The sequence below is a fragment of the Mizuhopecten yessoensis genome, unplaced genomic scaffold (genome assembly GCF_002113885.1).
Source record: "Mizuhopecten yessoensis strain PY_sf001 unplaced genomic scaffold, ASM211388v2 scaffold4507, whole genome shotgun sequence".
NCBI classification, from domain to species: domain Eukaryota; kingdom Metazoa; phylum Mollusca; class Bivalvia; order Pectinida; family Pectinidae; genus Mizuhopecten; species Mizuhopecten yessoensis.
In genome coordinates this window covers 51644-71859 of record NW_018405581.1, presented here as the reverse complement: position 1 = coordinate 71859, position 20216 = coordinate 51644, and the positions used below count along the sequence as shown (strand labels likewise).

General features: G+C 35.9%; 1 protein-coding gene across 2 annotated transcripts in view; it reads left to right on the top strand.

The window, feature by feature from the left end:
• Nucleotides 1–20216, top strand: part of LOC110449131 (cleft lip and palate transmembrane protein 1 homolog) — a 35590-nt gene that overhangs the window by 3809 nt on the left and 11565 nt on the right. For both annotated transcript variants that reach the window (XM_021495771.1, XM_021495772.1), the window contains exons 2-8: nt 4191–4376; nt 5011–5169; nt 7204–7321; nt 10974–11059; nt 15002–15113; nt 15395–15497; nt 18697–18841. In XM_021495771.1, coding sequence (XP_021351446.1) covers nt 4191–4376; nt 5011–5169; nt 7204–7321; nt 10974–11059; nt 15002–15113; nt 15395–15497; nt 18697–18841 — 909 coding nt within the window. The remainder of the gene's footprint in view (nt 1–4190; nt 4377–5010; nt 5170–7203; nt 7322–10973; nt 11060–15001; nt 15114–15394; nt 15498–18696; nt 18842–20216) is intronic.

Below are 20216 nucleotides of genomic sequence, written 5' to 3'. Positions count from 1 at the left end.
CTCTTATGAATAACCATGGGTCCCAGGATGTTTATACTTTGCAAGTTGCATCCTGAGATGAAAGCCTATACAATGTGTTCAACATAATGACTTTGTTCGACTTTCAATCACAGGGGTGAAATGTTTTAAAAAAAAATAACAGGGTCTTTTGAACGAATTTTAATCATAAATACTGATATTTTGCCTGTAGCTTTATTTTAGATCACTTTTAAGGTTACAAGCGTGAATTTTATACCAGGTGAGCGATGCAGGCCCATTGGGCCTCTTGTTTTTAAACGTGATCAAAACACTGACATTTGAGTTTGAATTACGTTTTCTTTTGCTATTTGAACTTAAAAACTAATCCTCTGTAGACAAAAATGGTGCATTTTGCAATAAGTGATCCGATTTGGGTACTGCCTCCTTAGAACTATCCTGAACGAAAAATATTATGTATGTATTATTATTCTATATGATCCAAAAATCAGTCGGCCCATTGATAAGGGCTACCGTACATACAAAAAATGTAACCAGGACCTAAAATATCAGTTACCAAAAAACATCTACGCTAGCCAAGTGTTCGGTTCGTATACACTCCACTTACCCTTGGCGGATATAGCTGTGTTTTCATAATTCCCTCCACTGCCACCTAGCGGATATACTGAGTTATCGCTCTTCTCCCAAAATTACTTTAACCAATCAGAATGACTGTTACATACACACTCCATCAGCATGTTGACAAAAGCATGTGTATGTTGAGGAGAAGTATAAATGACAGAGCAATATGGAAACAATCCAAAGGCAGCACACATATTTTCCCAGGTCATCATTTACATGTGGCACGTAGTCAAGGATTTCCACCAACTGATTTAAAACACTCTTTCATAAACGACAACGTGCTTCTGTACAGGGCGTCACCATTACTGTTTACCTTCGTCAACAGCGCTATATGTAAGACGTGATTTAATTGGCACTGCACGAAAATGTTAAGGCTCGGTAAACACGGCTATATCTGCCAAGGGTAAGTTGAGTGTATACGAAGTGAACCCTTGGCTAGCGAAGATGCCAAAAAATTAGCCAAAATTGATTATGAGCAGCCATTTTTTTAGAATGTGCCTTTACTTTTCTGGCCTCTAATGGCCCTAAATGGTCCCTCTATTAAAATCTTTTAATAGATATATTGAAATGTAAAACTATTAATGTAAGCCTGTCGTTCGACGGGTCATGGTATGGGCTGCGTTAACTGATGTCCGAATGTCCGTCTGTTAAGTTTTCCTTGTCATCGCTCTCGGGCCTTCATTCACGAACATATTTTAAAGAAACTTAGTCGTATATTTTGCATACCAATATAGCTTGAAAAAGTAGGCATTTCAGAAGTTAACTTGCATTTGCCAAATAAGGGGATTGTGTGGTAAATGCAAGAACTTTTGAGCCAACCATCATCTGATGGTGGCCACATGAGCTATTCAAATCGCCCTGCGTCCGTGGTTCGACTGCCCTTAACAAAATCTTATTATTGCTATTTCTCAGGAATTACCAGCAGGATCTTTCTCAAATTTGTATATGTACGTTCCCCTTGGTCCCTAGTTATGCAGGTTAACTTTTGAGACTGATCAGATAAAAAAAATTGCCGACAGACAGCCATCTTGGTTTTTGACAGGGAAGGTTTGTTATGGATATTGCTCAGAAAGTACTGGGGAGATCTTTCTCAAATTTAATATATACATGTAGGTTCTCTTTGGTCTGTGACATCAAAGGTTTGTTATCGCTATTTCTCAGGAAGTACTGGAGGAATCCTTCCCCAATTTCTTATGTGGGCTCCATTACTGTATGTCTTCAGTTGTGCATGTTTAATTTTGAGAATGATCATATAAACAAAATGGCCGACAGGCAGCCATCTGGGATTTTGACATTGAAGGTTTGTTAATCGCTATTTCTCAGCTGAAAGTACTGGAGGGATCTTTCTCTTATTTGATATGCAGGTTGTCCTTGGTCCCTTGTTGTGCAGTTTAACTTTTGAGACTGATCAGATAAACAAAATGACGAACAGGCAGCCATCTTGGATTTTTACTGTGAATGTTTGTTATCGCTATTTCTTAGGAAGCACTAGAGGGATCTTTCTCAAATTTTACATGTTGGTTCCCTTTGGTCCTTAGTTTAGCATATTTATTTTTGAAACTTATCAAATAAACAAAAAGGCCAACCGGCGACAATCTTCAATTTTTGACATTGTTAACATAGTTCTGTTTCTCAGAAATAACTTGAAGGATCTTTCTCAAGCTTGGCAGAAAGAAGAACTAAACATATCTTTCTCATATTGCAATGATCAGTTCTATTTCTTTCACCTCAAGTACACTGTACTAGTAAATATCCCTCTCGAATTTTGTCTTCTTTTAAAATCATTCTTATCATTTGTCTCTGATGGAAGTATTAATTTTGCATTGTAATATATATACTTTTAAATATGGATAACTATATCTGAACCGTACCCGTGTGTAAACCTAAAATCCTTAATAATATCAATAAGTCTCCAATTTTGGTTCCAAAAGATCTGGCTTTAGAATAACACAAATGAGATGATTCTATGCCGGATTATTTCTGTGTTAAATGTCTCACGATTTTCTCATTGATTTAGAGGGAAAAAATCTCACTTTTTTTGACCAAATCTCGCTTGTTTGCACTGTAAAGTTATGGCATGTAAGTTAAGGCCGGAAGTATGTACCCTCGTTTAGGTAAAGAAAGCTGCATACTGTAATTTTATATTTTTTTCTATACACTACACAATGTAAATTTACCGAAGTTTTGATATTCCGATTATAATCGATTAATTGTTTATGACATGTCTTCTGATAATCGATTATAATATCTCATCTGATTCCCAACACTAGAAATAGACATCATTCGCACCTCTGAGAGGACATCCCTGACCTATTTTACGCAGCATGGAAATCCGCAAACTTGGAGTGAAAACTTTTCAAAACTGATAAAATGTCTTCGTTTAAACAAGTGATATGATCACCTTTCCACATGAGTGTTTTAAAATGTTTGTGTTGATAATAATTGTACATTTCATTGGGAAATCAATAACCTTTTTATTCACCAAACATGTTGACAAGATGATCTAGCCTAACAAAGGGTCTTTTTCTGTTCCCAGGATCTGTGACCTGATCACCGATGTTGCATTTTCATTAAAATGACGATGTACATGTATATAAACCAGAGGTTTGGATTTTGTTGATTTGACAAATTGTTTTTTCTCATAATATTTTTTGCGCAATTTACGAAAAGCACTAATTTCTTTTTTCGTAATAAGTAATCAAAACTCGTGAATTGCGGATAATGCGATCGGTAGCATTAGCAGAGTTGAAGGGCCACCAAATTTGTTAAAGTGAATGACCATCACCCCCATTCAAGGTCACAGGGGTCAAATATGCTGAAATCTGTTTAAACAACTTCTTCTGAATTACCAAAATGTGCGTGGTGATGATAGTTGGCTAGAAACATGCTGGCTTAAAGGGCTACCAAATTTGTTCAAATGAGGACCTTCATACATGTTCAACATCATCAGGCTAAAAATATGTCAGAAGCTTAAACAAGTTCTCCCAAATAAAAAAAAATGGCTAGGAATATGATATTTAGAAGGTAGAATGCTGGGATGAAAGGTTTGAAAAGTTTATTCAAAAGAATGACCTTGAATTATATTCAAGGTCACGCAGGTCAAATATATGTAAAAAAACTAACTTAAAATGACTTTTTCTGAATAACCAAAATGCACAGATGGTGATATGTGACCAATAGCATGCTCAGATGATCATGAAGAGCTTTATCAAGATTGTTCATGTGATTGACCTTGACATACAATATGTACTTTCATGGTAACATCTGGTCAATTGTGTTTAAATCTTTTCAAGTCATCTTCTCAATAAACAAAAGGTACTGTAATTAAAGAAGGAACCTAATGAGAGGCGGGTATTGCTGAGAGACAGAGCGAATATTTGGAAATAGTTTCAGCATTATATGTAATAAGAATAATTTTCCATTGTTGCTTTATAATGCAGGTGAGCAATACAGGCTCTCTGGGCCTCTTTTATTACTGCTGGTGTATAGAAGAACAATATGAATCATTCATACTGTATTTGATTACTGCAAAAAGGGTTGGGGCACTAATATAAAACGCTCAAAACATTATATTGTTTATGTATTATTTTCAGCCACAGGAACAAGCTCCAGCCCGTCCAGGGATGTTTGGTATTTTGAAGTCGTTGATTGTTCGAATGGTGTTCATTTACATGATCAGCAGCTTCTTCAGGAGACCATCCTCAACACCAGTCAAGTCTGAGGATGGACAAGCAGCTGTACCCTACTCAGAAAATATGTACCCAAAAGATACTTTAATGGTGAGATGTGTGCATCATATTGAGATAGTGACATTAATTCACTTGTAATCCTGTTTGTAATAATTCACTTGCTAATGTATTAATAATACTGCAATTATACAGTAGACTAGATATTAGAAAACACTCATGGTAAAGTTAAGATCAAAAGTTACCTCAAGATGCATTTACTGTTTACATACTCGATCAAACAGAGAAAAGAAGAAAAAAGATCACACTGACATAGAACTAATGAAGATGGTACGATGGTGGGCGCCAACATGTACATCCCTCTGGTTATTTTATATACCTTATTTATGTTTATCACTTCTTATAACAATGCTTATTCACCAATGGCTTGTACTTTTAGAAGAAAGAAAGAAAATGTATATGTCTTTCTGTCTTAAATAAAATGGCTAAGAAAATTAGACATCCTGGAAAAAAAGTCAGCTTAAAAAATTAGCATTTGATTCTTTGCTTTTGAGATTTAAGGGTATGCTACTACTCGAGTGACTGGTAGGCCCTTTGGTCCTTGATAATTTTCATGTCAGTATGACAAAATGGCTTGCAGACAATTATTATATGTGCATGTAAGCATTGAATGTCAACAACATTGATTCTGTAAATCTTGTATTACTTTATACTAATTTTTTCTTAGGACCTTTATGTGTACATATCCTTAGAAGAGGAGTTCACAAACTTCAACAATGGGGACAGCTTGTTCTGGCATCAGAAAGGCCTGATATATGGAGACTGGACAAGTGGCGAGGACGGAGATGGCAGTTATGTTAAAAGTGGACAAATACCTACTCCAGAGGTAGGCACAGTCAGAAATATCAAAACATAGACAAAAGAATATACAGTCGAACCTCGTTATCTCAAAGTCGATGGGGTCGTGGGAAAACTTCGAGTTATCCGAGTATTCGAGTTATGCGGGTTCATAGATTTGGTATGAAATTTGCTGTTGGGACATAGCACTAGCAGTTGTTGGTTTTATTAAAAGTTAATGCTTTTAATCAATCGATAAATGATATAGGTAATCAATATAACAAATACAGCTATGTTATTTTACAATAAACATGCTTACAAAAATAGAGTTAGTTATTTCAGAAAAACGTACTTTCGTTTTTAAACGCGATCAAAACAGTTGGACCATTTTGTGAATTCGTTATTAAATATGGACGGGCCTAGTGATTAAATGTTATTTTTGGCTAGTATAGATCTTGGCAAATCTTTCCAGGTCGCACTTGTATTTGTAAGTCCGTCAAGTTTTACTTCTGAAGTGTTACATTTCAAACCGAACTATCCCGCTGTCTCTGATCTCGTAGTTTACAATCCGGAAATGAAAGTGCGCAAGTCTAAAACAAATCACTGTAATGGAGCGTACGCGTAGTTGATTTTGTAAATGAAAACACACAAACAAATTATATCGTACATGTGACACATTGATTCATTAAAGCCAAATATGACACCTGATACCTCCTCAACTCGATATAATCAACAGCAATTATCGTTTTGTTCTTAAATCTCTCGATCGACTTTCAAAGCCATACTGGCTCCTGTAAAAACATGAACCCGTAAAGCTGTCCTAGGTTGTGATTTTAACTGTGGAACTCTTTTATGCATGACCACGCTTTGTGACCAATTTTCCGGTTTGCACTGTCGTCTGTTTAGGTGTACAAATCATTAAACGGACTCGCAGTAAGTACAGATTACTGTTGATCAACATTGATGCAGTTTGTTTTTTATTATGAATAACATGGTTTAGACAGTCCGTAAACTTTACAGTCCTAAGCTTTATCGTAAATTCTTTTTTACTGATTTCATGCTAGTCTACTTACGAAAGATGTTCATAAACACGGAATGGCGAAATGTCGTACTTTTGCGTTTTATTTGTATCAAAGAATTAACAAGTGACAAAATGAAATTTGGATACTATGTTGGATTAACGCTATTGAAACCAATATTTTACTTCGAGGTATCCAAGTTTTTCGACTTTTCAGGGTTCGAATTATCAGAGTTTTATTTACTAAGATAAAGAACAGATTTGGCCGGGACCGGAGAAATACTTCGAGAAAAACGGGGTCTTCGAGTTAAAAGAGTTCGAGATAACGAGGTTCGACTGTACTTGATTAGGTTTGGTGATATCATGACCATTATATATGAAATAGAGTCAGTTTGTTGAATTAAAACTAATTTAAGGAACACAAATGTTTCATTATAATTACAGCCCATCATTGGCTGATTCTGTTAAATGTTAATTAAGTTTTGATGAAATGAACTACTGACCTTAAAATACAAAACTGTTTAAACTGATATTGTTAATTTTAAACTTCTTCTGACCTAGAAATCTAGAGTGATCATTTATGGCCAGCAGCATGCTAAAATGAAGGGCTATCAATTTGTTCCATTGTAAATGACCTTACCTACTTTCAAGGTCACAGGGGTCAATTTCTTTAAACCTTTAAACAACATTTTTTGAATATCTTAGATATTGATGCCATGGTTCAGGAATTTGGCAATTAGCATGCTTGGACGAAGGGTTATTCAGTTTGTTCAAATGAATGACATTGACTTATATTTAAGGTCACAGGGGTCAAATATGTTCTTTTGAATAACCAAAAGACCCAGGGTGTTGATAATTGCCAAGTAGCATGCAGGGACAAAGAGTTATCAAGTATCAAGTTTGTTCATATGAATGACCTTGATTAATTTAGCAGGGTCAAATTTGTTGAAATATAGATTCATAACAAAAAGTAATAGAATCTTCCAACAATGATCAAGAATTCTATTTAAATATATCTAACATTGAATATTTTTGAAGAGCATATTTTCTCAATTTCATTTTCAGGTCGTACAGAACAATGGATCAATATTTTTGCATGTATACTTTGTCCGTGCAGGGAAATCACCAAATCCTGCAGAAAAGGCACATTACTCAAGGCGAACAACTGTCTACAAATCTATGAGTATGTTCAACAACAAAAATAGAGGGAGTATATATATACGTATCATGGCATCTTGGATTTTGACAGTGAAGAGTTGATATCGCTATTTCACAGAAAGTACTGGAGGGATCTTTCTCAAATTTAATGCGTTAGTTCCTCATGATCCCCATGTTGAAATGTCTTTTGCCTTAATGAGGATCAAGTACAAAATCTAAACCTTTTTGCATAAAGTTGTGTAATTCTTATGCAAAAACATTTACTGTTGTGGCAAATAACATAAGGGCTGTTCCAGAAAAAAAGACATCCCCCCCTGGGCCGGCACTTTTTCCAGACACCTACCACCCATAACTTCAATAATCAGCTGACCCCTACCACCCGTAATTACAAATTTTGTTCCATACCAACGACCCACAATTGTTTTTTAGTTTAAAAAAAAGGGGGAAAAAAAGTAGTACCCACATACCATGTTATTTAAATAGTTAATTTATACCCATATACTATTAAATTAAATAATTAACGTTGTTTTACTATCATTTGATATAAATAAACTATAAACTGAATTTAAGATTTCACTTTCGTTATTGAAAAATCGATATCTAGTATTGGTTATTGCAAACAACTTTTGGTTGAACATTTTTCGTTTATCGTCGTATTTCATGACTTTTTATCGTCTGAAAATTGGAGATGGTATCGACTTTCCGGGGAAATGCCCAGTCTGACCACGTGTGAAGTGACAGCGTTTTAATGTAAACAGATCGATCAAGTAATGGCGGGTCATGTTATCGTTCAACATAATTTATGAAAGAAAATAGTATTATAATCGGTCAGCATCACATTAATAAGGTTCTAACCGATAAACGAGGCGGAAAATTGGCCTAAACCATGCCTCGCCATCCATCTTCCCACATCTTCCGGGCTCCAACCACGCGAATGGGCAGCCATTTTTGTGAAGAGTGATAACAGCGCCCTCTATCAAGATTGATTTTTTTATCATAGGAGTTGCGTCCCTTGACCCACATACCGGAAGCGACTTGCAAACGATACAGTAATGTCACGCTGCCAAAGTTTCAGCACGTATTTCAATAACGCAAATCTACATCCAAGCTTCAACCAGATATTTTCATATCACACCACCATGTAAATTAATTAATCAGGTTTTATTTATTTTTTAAATATTTTTTTTTATTTCTCCAACGTACAACGACCCACAGAAACGAAAATACAACAACAACAACAACAACCAATAACTACGATTTTATTCAATGTTCAACCACCCACGTTAACAAAAAAAGTTTGCCGTCCCAGGGGGGGATGTCTTTTTTTCTGGAACAGCCCTAAGCATAACACAAGGTTTAAGTTAATGTACAAGATTCCCATTTAGGATTTCAAACATGAGACTGGAAAATAGTATGGTTAACCTCCGGGCAGTTTGAATAGGTGGATAATTTGAACACAATTTTTACCTCACCTGGTCCAGAGAACCAAGATGAGCTTAATTATACCGTACCGTGGCATCTGTCCCCCCGTCGTCAGTACTTGAAAAAATCTTGTTATTGCTATTTCTCAGAAAGTACTGAAGGGGTCTTTGTCAAATTTGATATGAAGGTTCCCCTTGGTCCCTAGTTGTGCAAGTTTACCTTTGAAACTGACCAGATAAACAAAATGGCTGATTGGTGGCCATCTTTGTCAGTGATTGTTTGTTATCACTATTTCTCAGGAAGTACTGGAAGGATCTTTTTCAGATTTGATATGTAAGTTCCCCTTGGTCTTAAGTTATGCATATTTACTTTTAGGGCTGATCAAAACTGATCAGATCAACAATATGGCCGACAGGTGGCCATCTTGGATTTTGACAGTGAAGATTTGTTATTAATATTTCACATGAAGATTCCCTATCGTCCCTAGTTATGCATATTGTTTTAGGAACTGATCACAAAACCAAGATGTCCAACAGCCAGCCATCTTGAATTTGTGAGTTCAAGTTTGTTAGCACTAATTCTCAGAAAGTACTTGAAGGATCTTTCTCAAAATTCACATGAAGGTTTTCCATGGTTCCTTGTTCGGCATTTCAAATTTCGGGGATGATTGAAAAACCAAGATGGTTGGCAGGTGGTTGTATTAAATATTGCCTGAAAGGTTTTGAAGGTTTTTTTCTCAAATTTCACATAGGGGTTCCTCTTGGTTATTCGTTATGCATATCAATTTTTTGGACTGATGTGAAAACCTCTGTATATGCAGACAGGCGGCCATCTTGTTACAGTTTAAGTTTGTTATTACTATTTCTCAGAATGTACTAGAGGAATCTTACTTATATTTGATATGTAGGTTCCCTTTGGTCCTTAGTTGTGCATGTTAACTTTTGAGGTTGATCAAAAGACTGATTAAGATGTCAAACAGGCAAACTGATCAAACAGATGAGAGAAAAAAGATCAAACTGACAGAACTCATGAAGATGGGTTCCAAGATCCCTTTAGGATCTCTTGTTTCTTTAAACCTCTTCTTCTGAATAACCAAGAGGCCTAGGGTGATGGTATACTGATATGAAGGACTACAAAGTTTGTTCAAATGAATGACCTTGAGACCTTTTCAAGGTCACAGTGATCTGATCTAAACAACTTCTTCTGAATAACCAGAAGGCCCAGGCTGATGATATTTGAATAATAACATGCTCGGATAAAGGGCTACCAAGTTTGTTCAAATGAGTGACCTTGACTTATATTCCAAGGTCTCCGGTTTATTATCTTTAAAGAATGACAAAGAACCTCTTCAGAATAACCAGAAGACCCAGTTACTTTGGCCAGTAACATGCTCGGATGAAGGGCTACCAAACTATTCAAGATCACAGGGGTCAAATATGTTTAAAACATTTAAACGATTTCTTATGAATAAATAAAAGGCCCAGGCTGATGATATTCGGCCAGTAACATGCTCAGATAAGGAACTTTGAAGATTGCTCTAATGATTGACCTTCATCGTTATTTCAGGTCATATGGGTCAAATGTGTTGAAAAGTTTCAAATAACTTCTTCTGAATAACCAAAAGATCCAGAGTGATTATTGATATGAATAACCTTGAGACACTTTTAAGGTCACATCTGGTTTATTGTTTATAAAACTTTAAAATTCATCTTCTCAAGAAACAAAAGATATAGGGTTGTGATATTTGACTTGTTGCATTCTGGGATGAAGGGCTATACAGTTTGTCAGTCCTTGTTTGACTTATAAGGTCACATAGTTCAAATGTGTTTAAATCTTTTTAACAAGTTCTTTTCAATGACTGACTCAAGACACTGATAGTTTGCCTGTAGCTGTATTTTAGTCCAATTTTAAGGTTGCAATTGTAAGATTAATACCAGGTGAGCAATGCAGGCCCATTCAGCCTCTTTCACTAGTTTAGACAGTGGCGAATGAAAGACCTCAACACTGGAATTCATAATTATTTTACAGGATTAAGAAACAAAAATTCTACTTACAGACGAAAATATTTGGGACCTCCTACAGTGTACTTACTAATTGTAATTCAGGCTTATACATGGTATTGCTAACTTGTCACCACAATTGCACTATTTCTAGACAGATTTTGAAATGGTCCTTGAGAATCTTACCTTTAGTTAATAATATTGGTCCATACTGTGTTGGGAAAATAGTAATATGTATGTATTTACTTTTTCCAGGATTGAACAAGTATAAAAAAAGGAAGTTCCATAAAACAGTGAACTTGCTGACAGGCGAGACGGATGTACACCCTGACCTTATCCAGGTACCAAGCAGACTCTGACACAGAGACTAGATATAGCACATTATTAACCATTAGTTATGTAACAATCCTCACCCCAGTGCTACTTGTAAACTTGAGTTCTGCCACAACCACTGCTGGGTTCCTCACTCATGACCCATTGGGTAAACCTGCTAGGAGTCGGTACACATTGCTGGTTACCCACTAGTGGGTCTCACCCTGGACGTGATTTCAATGGTCAATCTTTGATTTATGACGTCACGTAACAACGCTTTTCGACATTATTTTCCATTGTGACGTCATGCTCCATGGCAGTTATTTCCCCTATCGTAAACACGCATGATGTACATTCCAAAGGGAAAATGTGGTTTTTCAGATCAAATACAAACGAATGGGAGAAACAGGTCCCCAAACTTGTGATGGTTAGTTATCACTTTTATTTAACTCTCGTTAGTTAATTTTCAAATTGTAAAAGACACTCGGTAGCGATCATCTAGGGAACATCTATATTCCAAATAGATAGTTTAGAAAACCCTAACATATATTAATATTAGGAAAACTTCATATAAAGTATCTACAGTTGCGTGATTTGCCATGACTTTAATAATTAATTTCAAGCTGACAGTGCAAGCTAAAACTGTCGTCCGTACATCATCAATTTTATTCAAAAGACTTTTGCTTCTGAACCAATATTTGGAAAGTAACGAAATCTGACTGGTCCGAAAAGTAGTAATTTGGCTACATTGCTTTAAGTGACTTCTTATCTGGAACTAAGTGATAAATATCAACCATATTTAGTTGGAAGCAATCTAAGAAGGTGAGGATTCAAAATTGTACAAATGGTGGGGCTGAGGGCAGGGCCAAATAGGGGTTATTTAGCTATGTTGCTTTAAGCGACTTCTTTTCATGTGCTTTAATACTCAGCGAGACCCATAAGGATATGTTAATGTTTGAAATTCTTCTAGTTGCGTACAAATTGGGGGATTTTATCGTAATTTGGTGTAGGATATCCTTAGGCAATGTGAAAATCAGTTTTGTATAAAAGGATGATGTGTCCCTCTGAGAGTAAAAAGACCAATAGGGGAAATTATGGTAAATGTTTAAAATCTACCCCACATCAGTGGGGCATCAAGCAGGGACCCAATGAGGGACAGGTGTTGCTGAGAAACACAGACAATATTTGGCTATAGTTGCAGTGTTATATTTAATGAGAATATTTTCCCATGGTTGCTTTTTATCCAGATGAATGATACAGCCCTCTGGGCCTCTTGTTTTGATCTTGATTGAAAGCTTTTTACTTCAGCTTGTCTAAAGGGCAGTATCTGTCATCCAGCGACTATCCATCATCCATCAACTTTTCCTCTAAAACGCTTCTAGTCCGTAACAGCTTTATGGATTTTAACTTAATTTGGCCTGGAGCGTTCTTGGGCAAAGGGGACTCAATTTTTTATAAACGGAGGGTGTGGCCCTACTGGATGCAGAGGGGTGGGGCTCAATAGGGGAACTTAAGGTAGATTTTTAAAATCCTTCTCCTTCAGTAGTATCATTTGAGGGATTTTATCGAAATTTGGTCTAGAGCATCCTTGGGCAAAGTTGACTCAATTTTGTATAAACAGAGGGTGTGGCAGAGAGGTGTGGCCCAATTGGGGAAATTTAGGTAAATCTTTAAAATCCTTTTCGTTTAGTATGATTGGAGTTACTGTTGACTAGCCAATTCATTGCCCCTTGGTCTTCTTGATATTCTAATAGCATGTTGTCTGGGCTGTAAATTAAAACAATTGAAGATATCTTAATGAAACTATTACATATACCTGCATCACCCACAGAATATGTGCAGTGGACTTAAGTAAAAAAGACAAAGTGACCTTCACAGCAAGGTCAAAGGTCAGATGAGTAGAAAATATTTAGTAAATTCTTCTCCTGACTACATTTTAGAGTGTTAAAGAAATGGACAAATCTATATCATCTACAAAAGTGTGTAGTATACTGTAATCAGATCACCTTGGTCTTTACCTTTAGCTCAAATTAAAGGTTGAATATGTAATTTATTTTATAAATTCTTGTCTGGGTCATTGATTTTAAAGCATTAAAGATGTTTTGACTAAAATCAAAAAATAACTATCTCTCACAAAAGATTTGCAGTATACTGTTTCATGGTCAAAGCTCAAATAAAGGTTGGGGTTTTCAGTGAATGTTTTCAAGGTTTTAATTTTAAACTGTTCAAGATATCTTGGTGAAACTTAAAATATCCCTACTGCAGTATAGGCTGCTGTGATTTTCATCTCTTGGTATTTGTTATTGCTATTTATTAGGGCCCCGTATCAGAGATACGGGTGCCCTATAGTAATCACTCCGTCTGTCTTTCTGTCCGTCCACAAATTTTGTTCCTGGCTGATAACTTTGGTATTTATAAAAATACACATTGAGGTAAAAAGTCAAGGTCAAAGGTCAAGGTCATTAGGTTCAAAAGTCAAGGTGTAATTTTACATCTTTTCACTGATGAACATTTTGTTATGACATTATGAAGCAAAGCTGATCCGAATTAAACAAGGTCTCAACTGACCAAAGGTCAAGGTCATCGGGTCAAGGGTCAAGGTCAAATTTTGTAGCTTTTCACTAGTGAACATTTTGCTATGACATTATGGACCAAAGTTGTTCGGAATTAAACAAAGAGACACTGAGGTAAAAAGTTGAGGTCAAAGGTCACGGTCATGAGATTCAAAGGTCAAGGTCAAATTTGCATCTTTTCACTGATGAACATTTTGTTATGACATGATGAAGCAAAGTTGATCAGAATTAAACAACGAGTCAACTGACCAAAGGTCATTGGGTCAAAGGGCAAGGTTAAATTTTGTAACTTTTCTCTGGTGAACATTTCCCTATGACACTTTGAAGCAATGTTGCTCAGAATTAAACAACGAGTCAATTGACCAAACGTCAAGGTCACTTGGTCAAAGGTCAAGGTTAAATTTTGTACCTTTTCCCTGATGAACATTTTGTTATGACATTATGAAGCAATGTTGTTCAGAACTTAACACAGAGTCAACTGACCTTAGTTCCAGGTTACTGGGTCCAAAGGGTCAAGGTCAAGTTTTGTATTTTTCACTGATGAACATTTTGTTATGATATTAAGAAGCAAACTTGGTCGGAATTAAAGAATAAGTCAACTGACCGAAGATCAGGGTCACTGGGTTAATGGTCAAGGTCATTTGGGTCCAAAGGTCAAAGACAAAGTGGATCTCTGACTTTGACCCTGGCTCTTGATGGAGGAGGTATATAAGGTGAAATAAAACAAATCAAAGCAAACAAATGAGTATTGCACAGGTAATTACATTTCTGTTAGCCAAGCAAATATGGAGGTGGAAGGAAACACATCACATCATAGTACATGTAAAATGTATATTTTGCTTCCTTGCAATTCTTTTTGAAGTCCAAATGTCAAACGTCAAGCTCAGCTGTATGAGTAGATTGCTTCTTGATGATTATGGGGGATATATTGCTACAAGACGGGGCCCTTAATGACCTGTCAGTGTTCTAGTTACTCTAGAGTACTTGAAAGAACTTTCAGAAATTACGGTTTAGATTTCTAGTGTATAACTTAGTTTTTTTCTTTTCTCCAGTTTTGCATATTTTTATTTTGAGATTCAAGTTACATTTCTATTTCAGTTAATAGGTCATACACCAACCTAACTTTGAAACGACACTGTCAAACCCAGCTGTATGGAGGTTTAATCAAACCTTACTATAAATTGCATATACTGTCAACAAGACCTAATCCAGTAGATAAGAGAAAAGAAAATATAAAACTTCCTTAGAACTAATTATAATCTTCCAATGGTCGGCGCCAAGATACCTCTGGGATCTCTTTTCAGCTCACCTGATCATGACGTATTTCACTTAGTAGAGAGAGGACCAGGATAGTATATAAAATATGGTTTTTAGTAATTCAAAATTTCTTGTTTGTAGAAAAACTCATCATTTGAGATTCTGTCCCACTGGCATCCGAACCTGACAATCAATTTACTTGATGACCATTCCCCTTGGATGAGGGGTTCCATTCCAGCCCCACTTGATGATTGTAAGTTCAACTAAGTTGCTTTTTAGGTCACCTGAGACAAAGTCAAATTCTCAGGGTGTTATTTGAGTTAATAGCACCTTTAAGGAAAACAATCTATTTTGTTCAGGCTATGGGGTGATAACCCAATTTAAGCAGGTTTAAACAAAATAGAAAACTTTTCTGTTCAATTACTGTTAAACAATAAACTCGAGAGGAACATTAATTTCAATGCTTTAAGTAGCTTTAATAAGCATTTAGTGACTGTCACTTCTGTTCTAAGTTTATATTTATGTTTTGTACAGTTGTGGAGTTTGTCCCAGGAACCAATAAGTATTATCCAGTACTTTACTTTAACCAGTACTGGAATCTGAACACTGATTACCAGCCCATCAACGACACCGTCAAGTGAGTTTCTTCACATCATTTATAGTTCAATTTCGTTGCTTGCTCACCTGAGCTAATATATTATTGTCTCAAGTGACCTATTTTAATTGCCTTTTGTCCGTCGTCGTGCGTCGTCTGTCCGTAAACAATTTACTTTCTCAACTTCTTCTCACAAACCGCTTAACCAATTACAATGAAATATTGTAGAACCCTTCCATGGCCAAAGATGCTGAGGTTCTGAGGGGCAAATTGGTCAAATTGGCTCAACAATCTTCTGCTTCAGACCCAGTTATGCTGGAAACAAATACTCTTCATACATGGAAGGGTCTTGAAGTGTTTTGTCATAATTGTGAATTTCATTACTCCTGGGTTTCACGTTCGTCCCTGGGGATGGGGGTGAAATTTACTATAGTTTATATAGGAAAATGATACCTTTGGGTATATTTTGTTCATTTTCAACTATAACCCTGAGATGACAGTTTGACAATATGAACATTTTGAGTCTGGCCAACCCCAAGGGACTGAAAGACTGGGCCCACAAGGGTCAAATTGGTTTAAATTTCAACATTTTTTAGCTCACCTGGATTGAAGGGCAAAGTGAGCTTATGCCGCGGCGTCGGTCATCCGTCCATCATCCGGCGTCAATATTTTACTTTAAACAACTTCTTCTGAATAACCAAAATGCCCAGGGTAGTAATATTTGGCTACCAAGTTTGTTTAAATGAATGACCTTGACTCATATTTCAGGTCACAGGGGTCAAATATGTATGAAACTTTTGAACAACTTCTGAATGACCAAAAGTCGCAGGATGAGGATATTTGGCCAATAACATGATGGGATGAAGGGCTACAAGGTTTTTCAAATGAATAACCTTGACATGTACTCAAAGTCACAGGGATCAAATATGTTCAAAATCTTTAAACTTATTTTGAATAACCAAAAGACCCAGGATTTTGATATCTAGTCTGTAGCATGCTTGGATCAAGGGCTACCAAGTTTGTTAAAGTAAATGACCTTGACATATATTCAAGTGCACATGGGTAAGATTTGTTTAAAATCTTTAAACGACTTCTAAAGAATAACCATGAGGCCGTGAATGTTGATATGTAGCCAGTGCCATGGTCGGATAAAGGACTATCAAGCTTTTTCATTTGAATGACCTTGACCCATTTTCAAGGTCACATTTGGTCAAATATGTATAAACTTTTTTATTTTTTATTAAAAAGTGCCACGTAAGCTTATGGTATGGTGTGTTGACCGTCGTAGTCATCTTTTTCTTTGAACGACTTCTTAAAAACTGGAGGACCTAGGACCATAATAATTGGCCAGTAGGTACTTTGGACAAACTGCTACAAAATATCCTCAAATAAATGACATTGACCAATTTTTAGCTCAACTGGACCAAAGGGTGATTGCTTGTTCATGTGAATGACCTTGACACACTTTCAAGGTCACATCTGGTCAATAGTGCACAAATCTTTAAAAGTCATCTTCTAAATAAACAAAAGGTATAGGGCCATTAGGGTGGTGATATTTGACAAGTTGCATTCTGGGATGATTCTGCCCAGATTATTGATACTTGGCCAGTATGTACATGAGACAGAGTGCTATAAAGTTTCCTCAAATAAAAGACCTCGACCTACTTTCGTGGTCACTTGGTTCTAAATTGAAAAAAACACTTTAAACAACTTCTGAATAACCAAGGGGCCTAGAGCAATTAATATTTTGCCAGTAGGTACCTAGGGCAGAGTAATATTAACTCTCCTCAAATAAATGACCTTGACCCTCTTTCAAGGTTGCAGGGGTCAAATATGTTTAAACCTGTAAACAATTTCTTTTGAATAACAAGAAGGCCCAGAGTAATACTAATTGGCCAGTAGATACCTGCTGTGAAGTGCTATGAACTGTTCTCAAATAAATGACCTTGATCTACTTTCAAGGTCACAGGGATCAAATATGTAAAAACTTTCAAACAACTTCTTCTCATTTACCAGGAGGCCAAGAGTAATGATACTTGGCTGGTATGTACCTGGGAAGAGTGCTATAAACTTTCCTCAAATAAATTACCTTTACATTCTTTCAATGGCACAGTGGTAAAAAGTGTTTTAAACCTTTAAACATCTTCTTCTGAATAACCAGGAGGCCTAGACTAATGATACTTGGCCAGTAGGTACCTGGAACAGAGCGATATAACATTTCCTCAAATAAATGACATTGACTTACTTTCGAGGCCACAAGGGTACAAACAGTTAAAACCTTTAAAAAACCTTGAAATCTTACAGTAAAGATTATTAAGGTGAAGAGTTATAGAACCTTCCTTCAAAGATCCATATAATGTGTAATGTAATAATGTTTAGCCAATCAAAATACATTTGAACTTGAAACTCTTTGAAGGTCACAGATGTTAGACGAATAATAGGTTAGCAATAGGTAGCAGTATACAGTAGCGTACGGTGGCCATGGGTAATATTTTTATACAATGAATAAACCCTGTAATATAACATGTAACAAAATTCAAAAAAAAAATCCGGCACTAAAATTGGCATATACATGATGAAGAGGATTGTGTGCTTCATAATTTTTCAATAAAAAAAAATCAAATTTGGTTTGAGACTACAGTTTTGGGCATTTAAAAATCTGTGTCTACACAACCAAAGCTAGCTTTTCATGTAGTCTATTATTGTACTCAGCACATGTGTAAATATTGTGAAAAATCCAGTCGAACGACCTATGCTAAAACGTGAGTATTTCTGTTACCGAGTAGGTGATATTTAATTTAAGACAGGTTTTAAGTAGAAAAAAATCTACTTGCGGGGGTCAAATTTTGGGTTAAAAATCATGATTTTTTGCATATTTTGGTGTTTTTTGATGTGGTAACCATGGTTTTCACAAGTCCCAAATCTGTGGAAATCACTTTTTGAAAAAAAAATCATTCTTCTAAAAAAAATGTAGTTTATAAATATATATATATATATATGTAGGTGTGTTGTGCAGGATGAATCCGCTTTCCATGTTAATCTGAGACATGCCCTTTATTTTTAGGGTCAAGCCATTTCTACTGTACTCTGCTACCATACAGGCCCATTCGGGCCTTTTGTTTGATTGATGTCAATATTGAAATGAGTATTTGGCAGACAGTGAATTCTCAAAAGAAATTAACCTTTATATATCCATTAGCCTATTTACTAAGTTTCTGATATCTGCTTAAAATTTTGGCAGGGTACTGAATTTCACATTGACATACACACCAATCTCCCTGCTGCGTTGGCAGATGTATGCTGCTCAGGGAATGAGGAGTAAGTGGTATGCCAACCTGGGAATGGACTTCATTGAGGACAACGACGACGACCAAGATACAATCAAGGTCAGGGCAGAAATACTTCTCCCATGGAAATGAATTATAAAACAATGGAGTGAGGCTGGCAGTTACTTCTACCTTTTTAGCTCACCTGGCCCGAAGGGTCAAGTGAGCTTTTGCTGTGGTGCGGTGTCCGTCGTAGTCAACTTTTTATTTTAAACAACTTTTTTCTGTATAAGCAAGAAGACCAGGGTGATGATATTTGGCTAGGAGCATCCTGGGATGAAGGGCTACCAAGTTTGTTCAAATGAATGACCTCTGCCCATTTTCAAGGTCACAGGGGTCAAATATGTTTAAATATTTCAACAACTTCTTCTGAATAAGCAGAAAGCCCAGGATGGAAATATTTGGCCTTTAGCATGCTTGGATGAAGGGCTACCGAGTTTGGTCAAATATTTTAAAATCTTTCAACAACTTCTTTTGAATAACCAGAAAGCCCAGGATGATGAGATTAGGTCAGAAACATTCTATTATAAAGGGCTACAAACTCTGTTCAAATTGATGACCTTAACCTATATTCAAGGTCACATTGGTCAAATATGTTTTAAATCTTTAAACGACTTCTACTTAATAACTAAAATGCCCAGGGTGATGATATGTGACCAGTAGCATGCTTTGATGAAGGGTTACCATATTTGTTCAAATGAATGACCTTGACTTGTATTCAAGGTCACAGGGGTCAAATATTTTTAAAATCTTTAAGGTCATAGGATTGTATTGATAAACGGAAATAGGAAGTGCATCCCTAGTTGAAAATCCAATGTAGGGAGACAGTATCACAATTTCTGCATATTCTGATGTTTACTATTAAACTGATAAATATTGCATGTTTATTATTGACAGAACAGTGTGTTCTCTCAATATTAAAGTATTTCAAAGCAATCCAGGCATTAATTCAGTTGTTTTTTTATCAATGAGTCACAGGTGTCCATTTTTCTGTACTTCAGGAACCCGGCTACCTATTTCACTACTGTTAAGTTTTTCAAGGAAGATAACTCTTTACATGCAATTACTATATATATGTACATGGTTTTATTATAAAATGTCAATTTTTAAACGTTTATAGATAATTAATTTTACACAATTTCAGCATTTATTTAATTGATATACATTAATGCAATACTAATCTATGTCAGTATCATTTTTATTGACATTATTTTGCCTAAAATTGTGTCTTTCATTTTTGTTCTCAAAATTCACTCCTTTTTACATAAATTTTCATTTCAAATCCTTTAAATTCTGACAACCTATATTTTTTTTGTGGCAGAAAATTTTCTTTACTTCAACGCAATATAACTACAAAATTGGAAAAAATTCTACTGAGAAATGGTGACACAATCCTATTACCTTAAATGACGTCTTCTGAATAACCATAAGGCCC